Source organism: Sardina pilchardus, chromosome 17 (assembly GCF_963854185.1).
Source record: "Sardina pilchardus chromosome 17, fSarPil1.1, whole genome shotgun sequence".
Taxonomy (NCBI): domain Eukaryota; kingdom Metazoa; phylum Chordata; class Actinopteri; order Clupeiformes; family Clupeidae; genus Sardina; species Sardina pilchardus.
In genome coordinates, this window is record NC_085010.1 from 22,042,631 (window position 1) to 22,067,561 (window position 24,931).

General features: G+C 44.5%; 1 protein-coding gene across 1 annotated transcript in view; it reads left to right on the forward strand.

Annotated features, from left to right (window-relative positions):
• The first annotated feature begins 9,507 nt into the window (after positions 1 to 9,507).
• dcn (decorin) overlaps positions 9,508 to 24,931 on the forward strand; it is a 29,421-nt gene continuing 13,997 nt past the window's right edge. Inside the window, exons 1-2 of the mRNA XM_062517796.1 lie at positions 9,508 to 9,774; positions 22,919 to 23,187. Of these exons, the coding sequence (XP_062373780.1) occupies positions 22,935 to 23,187 (253 nt within the window). The 5' untranslated portion in view covers positions 9,508 to 9,774; positions 22,919 to 22,934. The remainder of the gene's footprint in view (positions 9,775 to 22,918; positions 23,188 to 24,931) is intronic.

A 24,931-nucleotide genomic window follows, 5' to 3' on the forward strand; every position in this document is an offset into this window, starting at 1 on the left:
GAGATGTATGGCACAAATATGTATTTAGATAATGCTGTAGCCTACATCAGAAGGATTTTCAAAGGGAAGTGCTGAGGCTACATTGGAAATATGGAGGTGATTAATATGTTTTCTTACTGAAATTTCAGATGAAATAGAGCATTTGGGAGATCCACATATATCTCCGTCACGGATGATGGAGATTCTTCAAAAAGTCCCGAGCTGGACGTGTCGATATTCGCAGTATTTACGAGCGCGCGTATCCACGAATATTAATGCCTGTCAACTGGAAGGCAGCAGCATGTCCAGCCTTTTCGAACTGCAGACTTTCCAATGAGCTGTTTTTACTGTACCACTAATAACAGAGCCGTTGGTCTTTAACCAGCCATCACACTGGCCTCCGTTGCCAGGCCCAGGCATTCAGCATGGAGAGGACAGAATACAGAGAAGAGAAGAGTCAGAGCTCCAAGGTCCTCTCTCCAACATGGCTAAGTACTAATGTGCGCTGTGCTTTATCCTATGATTATGGAGTAGCACTCCACTTATGCTTGTCTAATAATAAAATGAAATGTATAGTTTTTATTTGAAACAATGAAACGTATAGTTTTCACACTGTTCATCACTTTGTGGGATGCCAGTTTGTATTTCATATGGTAAAAGTGACTCCATATAGGGCATTTGTGTGTGAGTAAATGTCCCCTTACTATACAACTACTATACAACTGCATGGGGTCCATTGAGATGCCGACGACATGTTGTTTGTGTGCGTTTGTATGTGTGTGTGTGTGTGTGTGTGTGTGTGTTCTTGTGTATGTGTGTGTGTGTGTGTGTGTATGTGTTTGTGTGTGTGTGTGTGTGTGTGTGTGTGTGTGTGTGTTTGTGTGTGTGTGTTGGAGTCTCTTTCCCCTCCTGCTGTCTTGAGCAGAAGTTATGGGAGGAAGCACGCTAAGATTCCACTGAGTCATTACCATATGAATAAGGCATGCTCCATTCTGATTGGATGAACTCTCTCATTTCCCACAGTGCTTTTCTGGCAGTATATGCTCCTTTCTTTTTTATTATTAAACCACTTTGATGGGCCGTGGTGGTTAGGTTGCATCTTTAAATGTGAGCTGTAATGGGTGTGTGTGCGTGTGTGTGCGTGTGTTTATGCGTGTGTGTGAGTGTGTGTGTGTGTTTATGTGTGTGTGTGTGTGTGTGTGTGTGTGTGTGTGAATGTGTCAAAAGTCAATTTGTCTGTTTGCCTCATTCTCTCACACACACACACACACACACACACACACATGGACACACAAACACACACACACACACACACACACACACATGAGAAATCTCTCTCTCTCACTCACTCACTCTCTCTCTCTCACTCTCTCTCTTCCAGGCCGTAGATGAGTCTGACAGATCCCTGCCCCGATGTGCTGTGCTCCTCCTGCCTCTAGCCCCAGCCCCGTGGCGTGGTGTGGCGTGGTGTGGCTCTCCAGCATCTGTTTTCCCCATCTGAGCACTCTGCTAGGGGTGATCCCTCAAAAGAGTCCAATGGCTTTCACAGCTCCCTAGTCTGCTACTGTGGACAGCACACAGACCCGACACCAGTCTTTCTAGAGTCTCTCTCTGCTTTGACGACAAAAGAAAACTTAAGTCTTTTTCAGTGGATCAACCCTGAAAAATGAAAATAAAAACAAGATAAAAAAAATAAAATAAACAAGACTCATTGTGGAGCCTGAGGACAGACCATGACAAACCATGACAAAATAAATGAAAACAAACTGAAAGAAAAGCAAAATGAGACTTTAGCATTAGCCATTGCAGTTAGTTACTCAAACCGATGTTTTGTGAACCCATTACAATTAGGTCATGCGTATTGGGAAAGAATCTGCGGTGCCCAGCACGTTAACGTGGCACACACTCATTACCACAGGAGATGACTAAGAGAGCTGTCAGGGCAGCAGATCAGCACTTCTACGTAGTTTTCAGTAAGTGAGTCAGCAACCCGTCTCGCAATCAACCACTTTATTTCACTGTTATCCACATCCACCCTTAAAAATAAAATAAAATAAAATAAAAACTCTTTTATTGGGTCATTTCTAAACACTTAACAACGCAACATCTGTGCTTATCCGGAGTTCCGAGTGCTTCCGAGTGACTCCAAATAAATACGCACCTAGGAAAAGCCTACTCAGGAGATTATTGGAAGGAGAAGTCTGTCCTGTTCCACTTTAACGCCGGTATGCCCCGACAGACTCAGGCGCCCAGGGCAGACTCTTAGCCCCGTCATGCACCCAAAAAGGCCCCTGGGGCCAGGCAGGTGTCCGAGCGCCGCGTCAGCATCCTGAATACCTGCAGCCGCGGAGAAATTCCATGGATTTACTGCAGCGCCTCTTCGCTCAAAATCATTTGTGACGTGGCTAGCAAATAGCAATAGGTTAACCGTTAAAGGTGTGTGCTTTTTGAACGCTCTAACACAATTGTTGCAACCCTCTAACATAAGGTCCCATTCCGCAACAATTAAAGGTTCTAAAATTCTATGTGAACCCAGATATTCTTTAGAACGTTATTTTTTCCAACATTTCCGTCACACTAAAGTGGTAACTGAAATTTTCATTATCCCTAAAGAGATAAATACCGATAGCAGGCACTCAGTGAGAAATATGAATATATTAAGAGTGGATTAGATATTAACAGACATTTATTACTGCAAAATAATGCATCTATTAGCATTAAGCAATAGCCTACAAAATTCCTTTTAACTATTTAATATATTATTTGAGCTAGCAATGTGTAGCTAGTCCAATTGAGCCTTAACGCAAGGCACATGCCTTCAGGCTATGTAATTACATCAATTATGAATTAGTAAACACATCATATAGTGTCATCAATGCCAGCTGGTGTTTATTATTGGTGCTATTGATGGTAAATTAGGGTTAAATAATGCTTTATACAGCTCCCAATAAAAAAGTGTTACTGGCGCTGTGCTACAGGGGAAACCTGTTGGATGATGTAGAAATATAAACAGCAAGAACACAAGGAGTATTTGTCTCAATGAGCTGGCTTTTTCAGTAGAGTATCAGCGACCTGTGTTCTTTGCCCGTTTTCCCAGAGTTTCTCATGTGTGAGTGAGAGTGTTGGTCTATAGAGAGATGAGCCAGGCCAGCTGCAGTGGAAAGTTTGAGTGGACGGACGGGGGAGATGGAGAGAAAGAGAGGGGGAGAGAGAAATGGAGAGAGAGAAAGAGAGATGGAGAGTGGCTTTATCCATGGTGGACAGAAGTGTTAAGAGCTGTGAGGTGAGCAAGGAGAGGGAAACACTGATAGAACAATGAAAGCGAGAGAGAGAGAGAGAGAGAGAGAAAGAATGAGATAACAAGCGAATTAGGGGTAGAGATGAACAGACAAAGAGAGGGGATGGGAAAACCGATAGAAAGAGGAGGAAGAAAGAAAGTGGACTAATGGAAAGAGTTGATGGAAGGGGAGGATGGATCTCATTCAGCCTAAAGATGAAGGTTTTCCAAACTATTTCAGTCCTGTGGGCTTTGGAGCTGGAGAGAGGCTTTTAGTTACAGACACGCTGGCAGTGGCAAGACTCTACCTGCCTACTCTCATTCTCACTTAGTCCCCTCCTCCCTCTCTCTCTCTCTCTCTCTCTCTCTCTCTCTCTTTGACTCTCTCACACACCAATACACAACCAGTCACAACCAATGCAAACACATTTAAACAAACCACTTACTGAAACACTAAACACTAACAGATTGAATCTTCACCTCAGAGAAAACGCGAATGGCTCCCAATGTATTATCCCTCTGTTAAGGCAATCGTTCTACTTTTCACATACCCCTTTTAATTAGCCCTTTTCTCTTTCTACCACTCAAACTCTCTTTTCCAAACCCAACTCAATTTTTTTTGTGTGTGTGAAATCCAGGCCCAACTAGCCACCTTCACGGGCCAAGTGCTGCCTTTTAAACCGACTGTTTAGAAATAAAGCCTAATTGTTTAGAGAATTAGCTCTTTCTCCGTCCGCTCTCCACCCTGCCATCTCTCTCTCTCTCTCTCTCTCTCTCTCTCTCTCTCTCTCTCTCTCTCTCTCTCTCTCTCTCTCTCTCTCTCTCTCTCCCTCTCTGTCTCTTTGTCTCTCTCTTCTCCATCTCCCTCCACCCTCTAACCAAACTGGCACTTCTGAAGCTGGCATCCAAAGTAATGGAACACCTCGAGGGATGCCAGCTAATTTATGCCAGTGTTCAAGCTAATAGTGTGTTTAAAAATGAATCAGAAAGGCTTTGCTATCTCTGATCCAGCTTATCCCGCAGCCTTCGAACCATCACTGTGGTATGTAAACATTGACATGAACGCTTGGAGACAATGTGTCCCCTCTGTTTAGCGCTATGAAAGAAAAACAATACAAGTGGTTAATGGACATGTAGATGGTTTATGTGAAGCACTGGAGGTTGTCTATGTTGGAGCGTTGTTGTGTGTCCCTGAACTCTCGTTTTGTTTTTTTTTCGAGTGCTTTACAAGTTTCTTCCATCACCGCTGCCCGAGGAGATTTCTTTAGGATGAATCACTGTGTACATTAATGGTATATAATACATAGTTTGGCAAAGAGCAGAGCACATAAATGGTTGATGGAAAACACCTGTCTGAGCGACTTTCTCTCTCCTCTCCTCTCCTCTCTCTTTGTTTTTCTCTCTCACTCTCCCTCTCTGTTTTTTTACTGTTTTTTCCTCCCTCACTATCTCTCTCTGTTTCTCTCTCCATTCTTATTTTTGCTTCTTTTTTCTTCCTTTCTTTGTTTCTTTCTTTTTCTTTCTTTCTTTCTTTCTTTCTTTCTTTCTCTCTTTCTCTCTCTCTCTGCCTGTATGTCTCCGTGTCCATTCTCCTCTGTTATGAAACACATAGAAGGATGATGAAGTTGACAGGGCTAGCTGGGTGAAGTGTGGTAGGCTGGATTCATTAAAACCACATTATTTGAGCTCGGAGAGCCCAGAACCATTAGGGCCAACCTGAGAGAGTTATTCCCCCCCTCTCTTTAGCCAACCCCTATACCCCAAAAAACCCACTGTGGCCAGCATCTGTGTTCAGACTGAGAACTGGCACAGCGAGACCCACACGCGATTTGTCTGCACTGTCAGCCTTGAGGAACCGTTAAGTAAATTTAGTTCTTACAATTTCAAACTATTGCTTTTATGAGCGCCAGGACAGGCCAATCTCCTTTTTTCAAAAGTGGGTTTGGACCGAGGCCCGGGTCTTATTTTAACCTCTACAGTCACAGTCTCGTTCTCAACACATCAGAATACCTCCAGCCATTCGGCTCTGTTTACATAAATAGTTCCTTTATGAGACTTGAGGAGATTTTGAAAATGTTTGGGTAAGGAATGGGGTGTGGAGAGGACATTGAGGACCTAAGACGGTTTATGTGAGTAGATGATGTGGACATTTGGACAGCAGGCTCCTTGGACCACCCCGCCAAGGCACAAAAACTCCTGAGGTCGGACCTGGCCATCTTTAGTGACTTTTGGAGGGGTGTGTGGGTGAGTGAGTGTGTGTGTGTGTGTGTGTGAGAGAGAGAGAGAGAGAGAGAGAGAGAGAGAGAGAGTGTGTGTGTGTGTGTGTGTGTGTGTGTGTGTGTGTGTGTGAAGGGAGAATAAGCAGGTCACCATCTGTATGCTCATCTGACCAGAGAGTTTCCATTGCTTCCAACGCCACCCCCACCCCCCTCCCCAAAAAAAGCAGTCAAGTACTGACTGAGATCATGCTGATTAACTCCATTTGTCTGGCCTTGACCTGTTCAGACCAGGATGCAGTTAACCCATAGCAGTCAACATGGAAGAAGAGGATTGACAAGTTTCTGAAGCTATAACCACCATCACTTGTCTCTCTGTATTTGAGACCATGGACCTGTGTGTGTGTGTGTGTGTGTGTGTGTGTGTGTGTGTGTGTGTGTGTGTGTGTGTGTGTGTGTGTGTGTGTGTGTGTGTGTGTGTGTGTGTGTGTGTGTGTGTGTGTGAGGGCAAGGCAGTTAAATGGACAGGAACTGGGTGGATAGATGGATGGATGTTCTTAAGCCCACTCTCACTCTCACGGATGCTGTCTACTCTCTGGAAGGAAGGCCCCTAGGCAGTAATCTGAGCTGGTCTTAGGCTATAAAGGCTATCATCCTCACGACTCTACAAACACAGCCATACACCAAGGGGCAGGGGGAGAGCAGGGAAAGGAAGATAGGGGGAAACGAGAGAGAGAGAGAAAGAGAGTTTGAACCGTCTGGGGTTTTGGTAAGTCTTAATGCCTAATGCGGTGATGGCTGCCGGATTATTGCTGTGGCTCAGCAGAAACCATTTTCTGGGGTGCTGGCACTCTTGCCCAAAATTAAGCAAAACTTAAGAACTGCTCCAAACATTTCTGCAGATATGGCTGTAACTGCTTCCCGAAAATTTCCTTTTTTATTTTGTGTGGGTTTTATTGCCATACTTTTCCAAAATCATATCGAGGGAAACCTTTGTGTTTATGATAGTCTATCCTAGATATAGTCTCTCATGGATTTCTATATTTTACTAAGTCGTTAACCAGGGAGCAACTGGTTGAAGGGTCAGACAGTTTCTGTTGCATGGGCTTCGCCCAGGGCTGTCCATTCCAGAGAGAGGAGCTTTATGGGTAATCACTGTCGCTGAGTCAGAGGTCTAAGAGCCCTGATGCTTTTAGTGATGAAGCCTGCAACAGACACACACACACACACACACACACACACACACACACACACACACACACACACACAGACACACACACACACACACACACACACACACACACACACACACACACACACCTACACACACACACACACACACACACACACCTACACACACACACACACACACACACAGACACACACACACACACACACACACACACACACACACACACACACACACACACACACACACACACACACACACACACACACACACACACACACACACACAAAACACTCACACACTGACATTTGACAGCTTCCCAATTTCATTAGTAACTTACAACTTTCAGTCACTGCAAACAAACAGCTTAATCCAGCTTTGATGATCAGAGAGGACATTTGAGGTGAAGTATAAACAGGAAAATGAAAGGGTTGAATCCCTGAACATTTCCTGTTTTCTCTTTTAATGTAAGCATAGACAGTATTTCCCCACAGACAGTATGTACTTTACGTTAAATTGGCCATTTAAAACAGATAATCATTCTTACATGACTTTACAAGATGTATCCATGGCTAAATATTGGGTTGTGCCCAGGACCGTGGTGCTAATAACATGTAACAGCATGCACTTTACAGTTTTTTTCAATCGCTAACAAGCGTTTGTCCATTCAGTTGACACATTTTCAAAACTCTAAACACAGTTAGCACAGCATCGGTTTTTCGTGGCCATACCATTCACACATTTCATGTTGTTTTCACACAGTATGCAGTCAGTGAATACATTTTCACAATGCTTACATTTTCTTAACAGACAAACTATACCTCCCAACAAAATAATGGATCGTTTTTGTATTATTTTCGAATGTTAACACACAACATCCCACAATAGTTAAAACAATATTCCAAACCTTAGATACAGTATAAAAACCTCTGCTTCTGCAATGTTATCAATTCAAAAGCAATATATCTCAGCTGATAATAAACAACAGTCGAATAATTGACACACAGATGATTTATGTTGGGTAAATTGGGCCAACCACAGCTGATTTCAGTCTGTCTTAGACTCAGTGGCAGGGGTCTCTATTACATTGACACTTACACAGTAAAAAGAGGAGGTGATGTTTTTGGAAGCAGAAACAGAAAAAGACAAATACTGTAATGTCTGGACGAGGAAGAGTAAGACTAAGGGGCCCAGGGAGAAGAGCAGGCCCAGTGAGAGATGCAGTGAGAGGTGCAGGAGCACTGAGAGGAGCAGGTGCAGAGATTAGACACAGTAATATTGTACTTTTTTTTTGTTCGCCCCCTTTATCTGGGCTTTTTGCTGTTGTTTTTAGTTCAGAATGCTCTTGTGTATCATGGATATTTTGTTCACTGCAATGCTGTAAAACTTTTTCTGTTCTATCATAGTCTACTGTAAACAGTATTTATACTGCACCTCCTGTAGGCCTAGTGAACAGTAAAAAAAAAAAAAAAAAAGATTTGCTTTTTACTGGAATGCATTTGAATGTGAACATTACATCTGCACATACAGTTCCCAACCAAGAAATTTAGTTTAAAAATGCTGGATTGCATGTTTTGCATGCAAATACCTGTAAAACTGAAACATGAAAGTCTATGCAGTTTTTGTAATGTGAACAGTAGCCAGTATTTTGAAACCTAGTGTATTCTAATTGACTGCATGTATCTTGTGAAGTGAAAACAAGTTTTATTCTTTGACAAAATAACTTCATTTTGAGTCAGGTTTCCAGTGTTTTGGTAAAGTTAGTGTGTGCAGAGAAATGATGAGTTAGTGTATATGTAACAAAATGTGGTGTAAGAACATGGGATGTGCTTTTGAGAGGAAAATGATCCATTTGGCCAATTGTGTTTTGTAGGTGAGAGTCTGTGTTTAGAGTTTTGAAAATGTGTCAAATGAATGGACAATCGCTTGTTAGCGATTGAAAAAAACTGTAAATGAGACATACACAGTAATAAGGCCCTTCCATCATTCAACTTCCACATGAATGTTACCTGAGGGAATTCAGCATGAATAGCTGGCGCGCAGTGCACCGAAAGTAGGAAGTCAACTTTCAAGAGGAGCCGGAGAAGAAAAGAGAGAAAGACGGAAGCATACAGAGGATATGAAGAGGAGGGGAAAAAAAGAAACATGACTCATTGTATCTGACTCTTGTTCAATGAAATATACGAAACGGTTTTGAAATGTGCACCTTTCCACAACAAGGGCATATAATTATGCTTGGGAAAGAGGGAGTGGTAGTGGTGAGAGATACAGACAAAAAGAGAAAGAAAAGATGAAGTGAGGGAGAGAGTGAGAAAGAGAGAGAGAGAGAAAGAGAGTGAGAAAGAGGAACAAGACCAGAGGGAGAGAGGGGAGACGTTGTGTGTTGGCCTGAGCGCTGGAGAACCTATCATTACCAGATGTCACAGTATGCGGGATGGCCAGCACATGCACTCCCTCGTCATTGACTTAAGCCTCTGGTCTCTCTCTCGCCTTTGCTCTTGCCTCTCTCTGTGTCTCTCTCTCTCTCTCTCTCTTCCACTCTGTTCATTTTGCCCTCCTTTTTTGCCTAATTCACTCACTCACTCCTCCTCCTTCTCCCTCCAACTCACTGCTTTTTGGAATGAGGGAGGGAGCGGGGGAAGAGGGGGGGGTGTGTGTGTGTGTGAGGGAGCTGGGGGGGGGGGGGGGGGGGGGGTTACCAATTGTGTCACTTAAGGGGGAGACTTGGTTACACACCCCTCCCTCTCACTCTCTCAGTCATTGTCCCTCCTTCCCTCCCTCCCTCTGTTTCTCCTCCACTCTCTCTCTCTCTCTCTCTCTTTTTCTCTCTCTCACACACACAAGCGCTCATACACATACGCACATACACACCCCTGTCCCTTCCTCCTCCTCCTCCTCCTCCTCCTCCTCCTCCTGCTGCTGAAGCAGAGCACACCTGCTTGCTCTTGGCTAGTCGCGTCCTCTTCGCTGCAATTGACTCCCTCGGCCTTCGGAGCGCCTCGTCGTGTCCCGAAAACCCTCTGGATTTTTGTTTGGTTGAGGGGGAGAGCCTCTCTTTGAACGCCTCGCTTCCTCTCTCTCTCCAGTGCCTCTTCTGTCTGCACAGAGCACAGGTAATCAAGTCATCTTATCTCGTATCTTTCCTTTGGAGGGGATTAGTGAGACATTTGGTGAGGCAGTGGGGGTTTTTTTTGGGGGGGTGGGGGGGTGGGAGGTAGGGGGATTTAGGAGAATACTGTAAGTGGTTAAAGGGGGTTTACACAGGAAATGAGAACAAGACTGTTGTTAACTAACCACAGAGAAGAGAGTGTGTTTGGCATGTTTGGGCAGAGAGTGGGTGTGAGGTGTGTGTGTGTGTGTGTGTGTGTGTGGAGTATATATGTTTGAGGGGATAGTGTGTGGTGCATGTACTGTACGTGATGTATGTATGAGAATGGAGAGTGTGTGATGAGTGTGTGGTGTATGCATGTGTGTGTGTGAGAGAGAGAGAGAGAGAGAGGAGGATTTGCAACTCTGCTGTCAGGCTGTGGCAACAGGACTGGAAAGAGTCACTGTGGTGGCCGACTGTGGCTACGAGATTTGAATGAGTTTTGCATTGCATTGGGGGATTGCTAGTCTGTTAAATCCATTGTGTCTTTGAGTGTGTGTGTGTGTGTGTGTGTGTGTGTGTGTGTGTGTGTGAGTGCACTCCAGTCTTCAGAGAGTGTGTGTGTGTATATATGACAGAGGTTGACATTACAAGTGTATTTGGACATGTTGTCCTTCTGTTTTATCTCCTCTGAACCGCTTGTTAGTTATTAGACTGTGGTGCAAAATAGGACCAAGCTGTTACTGATGTAACTTCAACTCAGCCTGCAACATTCTTTGGTTTTATGGAAGTGCCTGTGTTTCAGTGCTTGACAGTTGCGAGAGTGTAGAAATGTGTGTGTTTGTGTGTTTGTGTGTATTTGTTCTTTTGAATGTGAATATGCATGAGTGTTTTTTTTTCAAGTGCACGACTGTTTTTGTATGTGTGTGCGTGTGTGTATGTATGAATGTACAGTGTATGTGTGTTTGTGTGTGGGCATGAGAGTGTGTGTGTGTGTAATGTGTGTGTGAATGTGTGTTTGCAGGTGTTAGCCTTTGCCAGGAGTGTAAGTAGACTTGGCAGTATGATGAAAGAGCATAGCACTAATCTCTCTCTCTCGCTCAGAGGTAGTGCCACACTACATGTAGAAGTGGGTGCCAACAAGACCAGGGGGGTGTGGCATGGGTGCTGATGCTGAGTCTAACTCAGTAATTCTGTTGCTTATTGTGTGTGTGTGTGTGTGTGTGTGTGTGTGTGTGTGTGTGTGCATGTGTGTGCGTGTGTGTGCACGCACGTGTGTGTGGTGGGGGGGGGGGGTGGTGGGGGTGTGTAAGAGAGAGAGAGAATCCTTATGTGCAGGAGAGAGAGGGAGAGAAATTGAGCATCCGAGCACATCTGTATGTTGTGTGTCTCTGGATTTGTGTGCGCAGGTGTGTCTGTGTCTGTCGATGTTTTATGTGCATGCTAGTCTGTGGATGTGTGTGGATGCGTGTGCGGCAGTTTGATATAGCCCTGGCATTACAGGGCCAATCCCATTTTTCATCTTACCCCGACTGATATAGGGGCAAGGGTTGAAAATAATTCCCTTAAGCAATAAGACACCACAATAGTCGCAGGTTTGCGTCATCAAAAGGTAACACCCCCTTTTTTAAAATAGAAAATCCTTCAAGCCTTTAACTCATTGAATTGGTAGGGAAACATGAATAAAAGACATACGTTTTGGTTAGAGCTGGTTACCTGTGTATCAGTAAGACTAAGTTTAGCCAAAAGCTAGCCTTTAGCTAAAATCCTAACTTTATATCCTAACATCACCTGCACTCAAGTTACAAATGTATTCGCCTCACACATCTACATGTCCTTAGATTGTATTTTGAAGAAGTAAGGTTGGATAGTTTGCTATGGCACTCTAAAGTTATAGTTAACATTAGCTAGTTATTGCTAGCGGTTAGTGAGGCTAACACTATGTTAGCTACTGCTAATTGTGTCATTAATATCGTAATTGGAGGCAAGTTTATGTTCACATTTTAGAAATTGGTCAGTTTGATAAACATATTTGTAAGATATGTAGCCTATTGATGTTTGTAAACCGTTTTAATCCCCAATATAAAATTAAGTATAGCCTAAACAGCAAAAATGGTTTGTTTCATACCGCTAGGCTATCTATCTTACACAATGAGGTAGCTAAGCTGGACATAACTTCTGTGCACTTGAAGTCTGTGTTGTGTGATCTGTTTTAATGTTTATAACCAAATAAGCTCTTCACCGTATATTTCACCATAGATGTGATATTGACTTTCTTGCACCTAGCCGGTGCGCTTTGTTTGGGGGGAGTAGCCTACTTATATAACTAACAACGTGAACTGGCTTCCTCTCCAGACTGGTCATCCAATAACTTTTTGCAAGCTGAACCACAACACTGATATTTATGGGTTTCTTTGTTCATTTGTTCAGCCAGGTTTCCAGTGAATGCTGGGAAATGTATCATTCCCCTTTGTATGAAGTGTGGTCCTGAAAAATCTTTGTTTGAAGCTATGTGGCCCTGCCTTATAGCCTACACTTCCACCCAAAAGAGAATTGGAATAACCCTACCACAGCCTAACGAGCTAGATCCACATCAAGATGTAGGTCTAAGAGGGCTCAATCGGAGGGGTGAACGGTTGTCTTTCAAATTCCCTCTCCACGCAATAGGATAGCGCTAAACGAATCATCTTCTTGTTTTCAAGCAGGATGCTTGACAGTCGCAACTTCTGGTCGCATGTCAGTCATCATTATGTTTAGCCCGCCCACCGACTATATACACAATGTGATTGGTTCGGTGATTACTGCTGAAGCCCAGCTCCCAAGTCAACAGAGAGTTGCTAGACTACCCCGGCAGCAAATTAGATTTGCTGCTGCTAGGGGCGTCTAGATTGGGTATAGTACAAAAGCGGTAGGTAAAGGGGTTAAAATGGGGTTGGGCCTTAATCACCGGATAGGGGACTGGTAGTAGCCTACATTAGTGCCTGCATTTGCAGGGAAGAAGCACAAACAGAAGGGTGAAGGAAGGGGGAGGGGGTAGCGCCAATGACTACAGCATGCTGTTCATTTTCTTGCCCTTCTTCCTTGTTCTCTCGCTCTCGCTCTCTGGCCTTTGTGGAAAAGCCATTAACATTAGAAGTCCTGTTTTTTTGCTCTCTGTCTCCCTGTTTTTCTCACTTTTCTCTGTCTCATTTTCCTCTTTGTGTTCGATTGTGTACGGTAGAGTCCGTCCAAAGAAGGGGAATGATAACAACGGCATTTAAAGGAAATCAAACAAAACACGCTAGTCAAAACAGAGAAAACCAAAAAGGGAATACATCGTGAAGAATGCAGATGAAACATTGGGCGGGGAGGGGAGTTTGGAGAGCAGAGAAGGAAAACTTTACAGTCCCTCAGCCCCTCAGTACAGTATATCTGAAACCAGGTCGGCTTGCCAGCGCCCTGTTTCAAATCACTCTCGGGCAACGCGTCATGCTCGGGCTGCTTTTGTGCCCGTCCGACGAGCAGGGCTCATCCCGTGCATCCCTCGAGTTAGGAGAGAGGGTGTGTGGTGGGCTGGGATGGGGATGGGGGGGGGTTACTTTGAAGTACAGGCATGGGTACCTGGTACCACATGCCCATTAATCCAGTTAATGATGCCTTCCTGTGTGTGTGTGTGTGTGTGTGTGTGTGTATCAAACGGACAAATCTGACCAAAGACTTCCCGGCAGGCAGGGAAGCCGCAAAAACATACCGACTAACTGAGAACATTCCCAGCGTTTCATTCCCAGGAGCGAGCAGGCAGAAGGGGAGGGATGGTGGAGCTCGGAGTCAGATACTGCACACAATGGCTTGACTTGAAGGACGCAAGTCCATCAAATGGATATCAGTCCACTATTGATGAATATGTAACAACTCTCTTAGGTGGGGCATCATTTGTGTGTTGGAAGGGAGAGTGCATGGAGGTCGATGATGGGTGTGGCCATCAACTGTCATTAGTTGCTATGAAAAGCATATGTTTTGGCTCGAAAGTCATGGCAAAATATTTATTCAGTTAAACAATATGTGTGAAGAGAAACAAAGAGGGAGGGAGCCAGATACTGTGTTTGTGTCTTGGTGTATGTGTGTGTGTGTGTGTGTGTGTGTGTGTGTGTGTGTGTGTGTGTGTGCGTGTCCGTGCACATCTATCCAACACAGTTGGTCTCTGATCAATACCAGAGATGAGAGAAAGAAACAAATGGAGGATTGAAGTGTCACGGACATTTTGCATTTTGGCTAAATTCAGATAATGCAGTTGTGGCTTCTGATTCGCCATGAAAGAGTGCACACATGTGGTTTCGCTCTTCACAGCTCCAACAAAGAATTTATCCAGGGGGAATGTTGCAATCTGTGCGGCCAGACTATTATTTTTAAATGACATATGTGGGTACTTTTGGACTGACCCGAAAAGCTGAGTGGTTTATGTTTGGACTGAGTCACTCCAAACAGTGCATGAGAGAGAGTTACAGTAGTAAGAGAGAGAGAGAGAGAGAGATTTATTTTGGATTAATATTTACTGTTTTGTCTTGTGTATCCCCTTCAGCACTTCACAAGAGTAAATATGTTTTTGTCATTCCACTATAAAGCGTCTGAATTGAAGAGAGAGAACGAGAGAGAGAGAGAGAGAGATGGAAGAAAAAAGGATAACGACAGTGGAAGAGAGGGATATCATATTAGGTTTATTAGTCTACTGCTGTAAACAACAGCAACTAAGCATCTAAACAGTTTATTCATAAAGAAACTTTACATTGAATTGAATCGGAATGAATCAAACTGAAGTGAATTGAATTTAGAGGGAGCTGGACTGAGAGAAGGAGTGTGAGAGAGGGAGAAAGTGAGTGGAGAGTGAGAGAGAGTGGGCTTGTCTAATTGTTCCCTGGCGGATTTCCAGACGGCTGAGAGAGGGATGGAGGGAGGGAGAGAGGGAGATGGAGGGAGGGAGAGAGGGAGAGGAAGGGAGGGAGGGAGGGCGAGTGGTCTGGAAGTGTTTTGACCGCAGGAGGGTTGGTGGTGCAAACGTATTCTCAGGGCCATGGGCCCCGGAGCCCAGCTCAGAAGCCTGATTACTCACCAGCAGCACAGCTCTCACCCGCAGTTCCCTTGTTTCTCTCTGCTCCCTCCCTCTCTCTCTCTCTCTCTCTCTCTCTCTCTCTCTCTCTCTTTCTCTCCCTCCCTCTCTCTCTTTCTGTCTCTGTCTGTCTGTCTGTCACTATCTATCTCTCTAATAATCTATCACTCATTCTCTCTCTTCCACACTTTCTCCCTCTCTCTCTCTCTATCTATCTATCTATCTATCTTCCCCTCCTTCCCCCTCTCTCAGGGTAGTAAGCAAATGGAGAAGTGTGCCCTCTCCTAGAGAGAGCTGTGTGGCGTGAGGCTTCTTGGCTCCAACAGGCTGAGGCCGGCGTTTGACTGGCAGGTCATTTCGGGAGCCGACAGACTTACGATGTCCCCCACATCTAGCGGGCGTGGAGGAAATTGGAGAGGCTGTCACAGACCGCATTAAATGGCAATATTTATTTTGGGGGCCACTTGGGTGAGAGGAAGAAAAATAGTAGAAAAAGGAAGGAGAAGGTGTAGAGGAAGAAGAAGAAGAGAAGAAGTAAGAGATGATAAGATAAAAGGAAAGAAATTAGAATTTAAAATTCAGATTAGAATTTAGAATGAGAAGAAGATAGAGTAGAAGAGGGAGAGGAGGTAGTAAACCTCCAGACGGTCTGGACGTGCGCATCTGTGCAGAGTTGTGGGGCAACACGTGTTTTAAATGTCCCAGAGCCTTGTAAATACCTCCCACTGATTCATTACTGACAGACCCTCTGGAGGCACTGACCCTGGAGGGGTGAAGGAGAGCGGGAAAAAGAGGAGGAGGAGGAGGAAGAGAGAGAGAGAGACCCAAGGTTGGGGAAGATAAAAAATAAAAACAGGCTCTGACCCTGAAGGGAGAAAGGAGAAGGAGAGTGGGTATAGAGAGAATAAGAGAAAGAAAGAGAGAGAGAGAGAGAGAGAGAGAGAGAGTGGGAGAAGACAGGTTGAGAAAGATTGAAAAAACAGGCCCTGAGGAGAGGGCATAGAGAAGGAGAGAGAGTGAATAAGAAGATCTTGTTCAGGAGAGAGAGAGAGATTGGGAAAAAATGCACAGAGCAGGAAAATATATGGAAGGTGAGGTCCCACCATGAAAAGGTAGAAGAGAGAGAAGAGAAAGAAGTGGAGAGAAAACTGAGAGAAGAAAGACAGAGAAAAGGAAGGAGGGCTGATGGTGGGATGAAGTAGACCCAGATGGACAGATAGAGATCCCCTCCAGCATCAGTTGTGAAATGGATGAAAGGATACAAGGAATGGGGAGGAGGAGAGAAAGAGACATCTTTCTAGAGTAGAGAAAAGAAGTGAAGGACACATACAGTATAGGAAAGAACAACAGAGAGAAATAGAATAGAGGAGAGAAATAAAATACAGAAAAGATGTTCCATGGCATTATTTACCAGGACCTTTCACATATCCTGATAAACAATACCATTATATGCTGCAGACAGGGGGAGAGGCTTGCTAAGAATAAAAGACATTGAAATTGAATTGAATCAAATACCTTTTTATTCTTTGGGCTGGGTTTGTGCAATGCTTGTCCACATAAAAGCACTGTTTAAAGTGGTTATAGTTGTTATTCTGGATTTCCATTTATAATTCTAGATACAAAAGAGAAATGCATAGAGTATATCAGTTTAAAAAATGTTGGCACAAGCCATATTAGGTGAACATGATCAGAGCAGTAGGAAGGTGAGCTCTTCTGTTGCCGTTTGGCTCTGTCCACTCTATAACTTCTGCTAACGAGTAAAAGTTTTAAATCATCTCTGGACATTTTAACAGGTTAGTGGTTAAAGAGGAGTATAGGGTTACTGTGGATGGAGAGTGTGTGTATGAGAGAGAAAGAGAGAGAGAGAGAGAGAGAGAGTCTCTGAATCATAGATCAAACAGTTTCTTTGGGGTAAGAGGGGGATAGAAAAGAGGTAGAGAAAGAGAGAATGATAGACAGATTGGTAAAGGAGAGAGTAAGGGATTTTGTCTGTGTGTGTGTATTGGGGGGGGGGGGGGGGGCAGGGGGTGAAGAGGATAAATTAGACTAATGAGATTTCCCCCCCTCTGATTGCAGCTATGTGTGTGTGTGTGTGTGTGTGTGTGTGTTTGTGGATGTGGAAAGCACAGGAAGTGTTGACCCCTGTCTTTGTAACAGCAGAGAAAGATCAGACCAGCTTTGACAAAACCCAGAGAAGCAGGCCATGGGGCAGAGGTGGTGTGTGTGTGTGTGTGTGTGTGTGTTTTGGGGGGAGGGGGGGGGGGGCAGGAGAGAGGGGAGAAATGGTGTGAGAGTTCCCTTTCACACAAAGCTAGAGATCAGTGTGATTCATTGCACATCTCCTTGACATATGTGAAGATTCTCTTTAGCTACCTTCACTGAGTTGTCATATGGTGCTGATCATAGACAGACTGACTCAGGCAGTTTCATATGCTCGGGCATGCACACACACACACACACACACACACACACACACACACACAGACATGCACACACACGCACACACAAATAGGGACACACGCACAAATACACACATCTCCTTCTATCACACTCATACTGTAAAGCCATACATATTCTACCACTTTTGCCTTCCTTACAAACACACACACACACACACACACACACACACACACACACACACACACACACAGCCGTCGAAACACACCTGGCTCTCATTTCCCAAGCCTGTCCCTGACCTGGCAGTGGAGCTGAACCAGCTTGTGTTTGACATCAGGAACCCCCGGCGACCTGGCAGTCTGGGCAGCCGCTTTCACCAGTAGGGGATGGAAACCATTACAGAGGCCAAATCAAAGAGCCAAAATGGCCGCCTCTCCTCCAGCCCACGGTGACCCGGCTGGCCGAGCACCGTCTCTCATCATCATCATCTGCGAGAGTGAAACCCGTTCAGGAGTCCAACGTGGCCGTGTCCATCCGATGCGGTCCTGCTAATCAACACATGCTCATTGTTCTCCAGAAAGATTCATTAGTCCCCCTCTTTTTTTCTCTGGGAGGGCTGACCAAAACATGAAGCTTTCACTGCGGAGAACAAATGATGTCGCTCTGATTTCCCCCCTGAATGAGGATATCTCTCAGACATTGTGGCGATGCTCAAGCCTATTTCTTCTGATGGGTTGATGCGAAACAATGCACAAAGAATAGCAGAGAAAAGTTTGATACACAAACGCAGAGAAAAGATGTGACGCATTGTGGGCGGATGCCAAAGGACTTGGCTCACCCGACCAAACAGTCCCTCCAGCACTTGCATACTCACTCATGCACAGCCCTTCAGATGTGCTATTGTGAGGACAGCAGCTAGCTAGACTGAAAGGCCCTCTTGCAAAGCATTGGCAACATAATTAATGACTCAGAACTTAGCAATCTGTGTCATTTAATACACCACACCAGAGCAAGAGGGAATTGTCATCATTGTGCGCAAATGAAACACTGATTTCAGTGGAAATGTATTGTAACTCCTCTCCAAAAACCCTATTGCCATTACCAAAATGTTGTGCTATCATTGCGGGGGGGTGGGGCGGGGGGGGGGGGGGGGGGGGGGGGGGTATCCAAGATATCCTGTTGTCTATAAAACATTTTATTGCCAATTGTTGTGTTTAGGGCATTGAGCTCTCCAAACAAAACCTGCTTTGTGATCATAACCCATCAGGACTGAAATCCCTGACACTTGCCCACGCAGCAGACAGCTCAAGAAGCCAAATCATCGCATCATGCAGTGAGCTCACGTCAACAACCTCAGATTAGCACTCCAAACCACTTCCAAAGAGTCCAGATGAAGTCACGTCAGCCAACGCCGGCAAACAAAAGATCTGACAGGAAAAGAGAGAAAAATAAGACTTCTGAGGGCAGGCGAGAGGAACATAAAAGCAAGACTGCATGAGTAACACCTTCAAAAATAGCAACAGGTTGAACAGCAAAACATGAAGACAAAGGCAATCATACACTTACATTTAAACTTTTATTCTTTTTTTCTCCCTTTTTTGATGTTCTCTTTAATCAAGGTTGACCAGGCCACAATCTGACACCTCCGATAGGCCCCTCAGGTCAATGTCTGGACCCTGCTTGTGTCTGTGGTTTAGGCTTAATGATAACTACATTACATTACATTATTACATTACAACTACATTAGATCCGGTCAAACAATTTATTAATCTCTGACTGGCCAAGAGGCAGTCCATGAGTCATAGGACATCTTGACTTATACAACAGTTAGGTCCGGTCCAACGATTTAGCAATATCTGATTGGACGAGACGCGTTCTATCAGTGGTGATTCGGTTGTTAAGTCCGACGTCACGGACCCAGCAGCTATTTTGTGAAAAGACGTTTATTAGCGCAGCCAGACGGGTTTTGCTACTTGTAAACTTTGTCATCACCACCTTCGTTTTAGCGGTTTTAAAACAAAATCGCTAAACTTTAACAAAGTAATCACTGTAGCTATGCAGCCAGATGATATATGAATGGGTAACGTCCAGGCTTCCGCGAAAAATATAGATTTGATTAGGTTGAGGCAACAAGTCCGTATAAGATGAACATTTTCTTAAAGGCTAGTCAGAATAGCGAAAATAATAGTTTATTTTACCGTCTATGGAGAATAACATGAGAGTTTGAAAGCCGTTGGACCCGGAAAACTATTTATTATCCCATTATTACATCATCACTTAATAACCGAATATTAACCGATATCACCACTGGTGACTCTTCACAGCTAATAATCACTCCGCGACGGTTGATTCTTCGCTTTGATTTAACCAGAGACGGCATTCCATGTTCTTTGACTTAGCAGTTGCATAGCAACAACACGCGTTCTGAGCTAGGCCTACTTTGCATAGCGGAGGAACTGGGCTAAATAAAACGATGGCAAATAATAATAATCATCCTTCCTAAAAATGCACTCGGGTATCTTTTTTTGTTGGCAATGGAACTGTTGTATAAAAGCATTATCGCACTCGTGGTCGTGGTGTTGTTGGCCAATATTGAATATCGCCACGGCTGTGGTTCGCCGTGGCGATATTGGCCAACAACACCATGACCACAAGTGCGATAATGCTTAAATAACCGCCCTCAGACTCCTCACCACTAGTAATGACTCTGATTTACTGTGAACTAAACCTCCAGGAGGACAAGGCCCCCCCTGCCTTCACTGCTTCGCCCCAGAGAGAGGGTGTCCTCTCTGGGTACACGGGGACCGTCTGCCCCCAGCATACCTGTCCACACAGAGGTCTAATTAGTGGAAGAGCATTTAGTGTGGGTCGACTATTTCAAAGCCACAAACGCATAAAACACACACATACACACACACACACACACACACACACACACACACGCACACGCAAGAGAGAGAGAGACTCCTCTGCTCTGAGCTGTCATGTCAGAATTCTTGTGTGATGTGTTTTTACTGTAAAATGTTGAAGTTCTCTCAACTCGTGATAAGATTGCAAGCATTTACTTCAAGTGCAAAACAGATTCCAAGAACATGTGCTTTGTGCATAAAGACAGGACCCCGAAGGAAGCTTTCCCTGACGATGCAATTCCCTGTGTATGTGTGTGTATGGCTCTGTGTGTGTGTGTGTGTGTGTGTGTGTCTTAGTAAAATGTGTTGGAGAGAGGCAGACAGCATCTGATTCATAAACAGGGGTCAGAGGTGACGAGTAAAACATTGTGAAAGTTATTTCCTGTTGTTTGCTCAGGCTGCTGTCTCACCAGCTGCGATGCTGAAGACTAACAGTGTTGCTCACACTCTCTCTCTCACACTAACACACACACACACACACACACACACACACACACACACACACACACACACACACACACACACACACACACAAACATACTGGGGGGCCTGACTTGTCCTTCTGGAAACATGACTGCTGTCTATGGGGACACAGACTAGCACAGGCTGGATCCCAGATATCTTTCTAGCGTGCGGAACTTTCCAGTGGCTCTTAGCTCGAGCTCTTCCTCTGTGCAGCCTGCGACGGAGTGACGCTCTGTCGTGGTGGTGAACAGCTGTGGTAACAGGAACGTTTTCTCAGGATGTCGAAAGGGCCCTCCGTCGGTCAGGGAGAGCCGAAACAAATGATTAGGTGGGACGGGCCGGGTTCATGGACGTGTGGCCGGCCATCGGCAGAGTGGTAATTCACTACCAGCGCACTGTAACTGTCACTGCCAACTGTCTGGTAATTACACACTACCCTGACGGAGGGAGAGAGAGAGAGAGAGAGAGAGAGAGAGAGAGAGAGAGAGAGAGAGAGGGAGAGAGAGAGAGAGAGTGTGTAAAAGAGAGATGACGTGGAATAAAGCCAGAGAGTGAAAGAGAGACAGAAAGAGAGAGGGAGAAAGAGGATGAGAGAGCGGGTGACCGAGTTTATATGAAAGGAAAAGAGATGGAGAGAGAGAAAAACAAAGAAAGAGAGACAGAGATGAAGAGAAGATGAAAGGGTAAGAGTGAGAGACAGATGAATAGAGGTAAAGATAGACATGGCAGAGACAGGGATTGAGAGATTGACAGAGAGCTTGAAAGACTAAGCGAGCGAGAGAGAGAGAGAGAGATGTTCCCTGTGAACTCACAGACCTAGTGTGACCCAGGAAATTGGACGAGACTGTGAGAGTCATCTACCCAGCAATCTATCTGTCTCTCCGAGAGCCAGTGGACACACCCCGCTCTTTGAGTTTTGCCAGCATGTGTTAGCACATGATTGTGTGTGTGTGTGTGTGTGTGTGTATGTGTGTGTGTGTGTGTGTGTGTGGCCTTTGGTTTACTGCCTCACTGACTCAGAATCCACATTCGGCTGTAGTTTTCTATGCTCTGACTGCGACAGAATTACATGTGAGGTAGCGGCTACCTGTAAACACTGGCGTCCTCGTCCAATATGGCCGAACAATGGCAATGACACATGACAGTCTTATGAGGCACATGTAACAACCAAAAAAAATCAAAGCCAGACACAACACATTGAAAAAATAAAGACGCACACACAGGATAAAAATGGTCTATACTACAACAGCCTGGTCAGACTATTTGGAGAAGAGGTATTCCATCAGAGACGGACATTCCAACATCAGAAAGTAAAAGTCCTGCCAATTTTTTTGTCCGACCATTTAGTAAACCGGCTCATTCTAATTAGCGGCCAGGTAGATCAGATAATTAGTTATATCACCTGTGTTAAATGCACAGGTAGAAAGAATATATGGCAGGACCTTTACTTTCTGGAACTGGGATGTCCGCCACTGTATTCCGTGAGTGTCGATATCCAAGCAACTAGATTCTTCACTATTATCAATCACTCCACATGTATTAACCTGTTGAGTTGTGTCATGCCAACCTTTTATTAATTCAAAGCTAGAGAACAGGAAAAGACAGGAAACACAAATATGTGTCTAATGTTACATACTGTACTGTAGTTATATAGTTACAAGGAGTTTTTAGATGAACAAAGGGAACAAAGTTGATGTGACTACTGTAGTTTTTACTACAGTATTTGAGGCTGTGTTCATTCCAACATTATGACAGCATGGAAGAGAACACTATTCTGGGCTTTGCGAGTAACTTTCAGTGTTGAGAGTTTTCTTTGTCACTTGGGAAAATGCACTAGCCTGAAAAAAAATCCAGACTCATTCACTAAGTGAATACAGCCTGGTGACTCACCATTGGGACTCGTTTCCAACACTTGCATCACAATGGGCACTAACTTTGAAATAATTGGTCCAGCCTTACCAATCACATTGATCAGAGACTCCTAACGTTACTTCCTACTTCACCTAAACTTTAAACATCATCAACTGTCAGGAAACAATGTGGGTCTACCTTTGCTGTAAATACATTTCCGATTTTTTTGGTGTTTGCATGTGTTTCTGCTACTGCTTGTTAGTTTCATCTTCCCCCCCTTGACACTGGTTGGCCCGATATTTTCTCTTGTTTGATGGAAACGGTTGAGAACTGTGGAGTTCCAGACTAGAGTGACCACGTTTTTCTACACTGTGTTGTGACTCCACCCTCTGTTTCATTTATGATGTTTCCATGTGCCGCTATAACGTCCTGACCTCTCTGACCTTTGACCCCCCCCCCCATAGGCTTGTGAGCTGCACCATGAGGTCAGCCTGTCTCTCCCTGCTCCTTGTGTCGGCGTGCTGGGCTCTGCCCTTCCGCCAGACCGGCTTCATGGACTTTATGATGGAGGACGAGCCCGGCTCCGGAGAACCGGAAACTCCCGCCGGAAGAGCCCCTGTTCGGCCTGCTGGCCCCGACCGCGTAGCACCCGGACCCGGGCCCATGCCCCCACAGCAGGTCTGTCCCTTCAGGTGCCAGTGTCACTTGAGGGTGGTGCAGTGCTCTGACTTGGGTAAGTGTCCCCTCTCATAACCGTCTGCTTGAAGATTTGAATTGCCGAATCTAATTTATTTACCTTTGAAGTCAGAAAAGTCTTCTAGCTGTGTATGTGTTTAGTGTGTACACTCAAAAAAAAGAGAGCGTAGTAAAGCGATTAACAGAATTCCAACAATGCATCGCCGGCCATGTGTGACAGCGATATCTACAGCCTTGCAATGGAATGGCAGACTCTTACCACAGACTTAAGTAAAAACTTGAGGGAAATCATTTCATCCCAGGAGTTACTTGAAGGGAGAGGTCTGAAATCAATGTACTGGTTTTACATGTAGAGTTTGATGAGCCCTTTACTTCATATCCATCACACTTGAAAGCATTTCAATCCATGACAGATCCAATCCAAATGATAGACGTAAATGAAAAGTGAACCAGATAGGTTAGGGCAATATAAAAAGAGAGAACATTGCTGTGGCAAATTGGACTCCATCTTTATCAAATCATGTTATTTCACCATGGCCTGGTAGAGCCATCTGCTCCTGCTTCAAGGGCCTTACTGTTTAAACAGTGCTAGCTGTTTATGGGCATGTGAAGCCACACAGTTTAGTGAACAGACATGAACGAATAGTGGGGGGAAATTGTTAGGCTGTGGTCAAGCCAAGGAAATTTGCTACATAGATTTAGGTTTTATGTTACAGATGTACAGTGTATTTCATTCATGTTACTGGTGCAAAACCTAAACACCAATTTTATTGAACTTTATTAAGTACTCATTGCAACATAAGGTGCGTCATTCCACAAAATATTAGTTTTAATGTAAATGTGATTGCACAGATGTACTGTATGTTTTTTGCTTTCCTGACAATCGTTAAAAAAAGGCAAGTTTGAGGGTGGTGGAATATCTTGAATATATTCATCTTTAAAGGTATACTATGCAGGATTGGCGATTTCCTCGCCGGTTTCGCTTTCACTTTTCATTTTCGCTCGTTTTATGCTTGCATATTTCTCTGCAGAGCTTCCCCTACAGCTTTAGCGTGTATATTTGACAAAACTCCTCAATCGGTCAGTCTGCCGTGCCTTTTCATGAGACTTTACATGACACTTCCTGGATCAGAGCATGGGTGCGTGCCCGGTGTCTCCTGAAGTTGCAAGTGTGGTTTTACCGCTACAGACCACTAGAGCGGCCAAAAAAAACACCGTTCGACCGGTAATGACCCATTTAATCATATATAACAGTATGGAACGAATTGATTAACTGAAAAACGTTGCATAGTATACCTTTAATGTCACCTGACCTGAGAGAGTATAGTCATTCTGCTAGAGTAGAAGTCAAAGTTGCCCATGCCTGCTTGTGTCTGTTGCCCTAATCCTACCAAATAGTGTGGTCCCGATAGTGTGGTTAGCTCATCTTGTCCGCACTTCAAAAGACAGGAAATGCATTCACAATTTTTTTCCTGAAATAGCTTTGAACATGCGTATTATTATTGTCAAAAGCCTAGGTCAGGGAGTGGTGAGTGTCTTCTCAGCTGGCCACAAAGAGCCAGTGTGTTTGATCTGCCCTTCCTTGAATAAAGAGAGGACTATTAAATAAAGGGATGTCCATGTTTCGAGACCACTATAAATACCCAGTGCATGCTAAGAGGCTGCTGTGCTGTGTTGATGTGCCATTTTAGCCATCAGGCTAAAGGCTAACTCCCTTAAATGCTTCCCCAGATGAGAGTTTTGGGTGGATGAAGAGCTTGGGAAAGTTTTTTTTTTTTTTA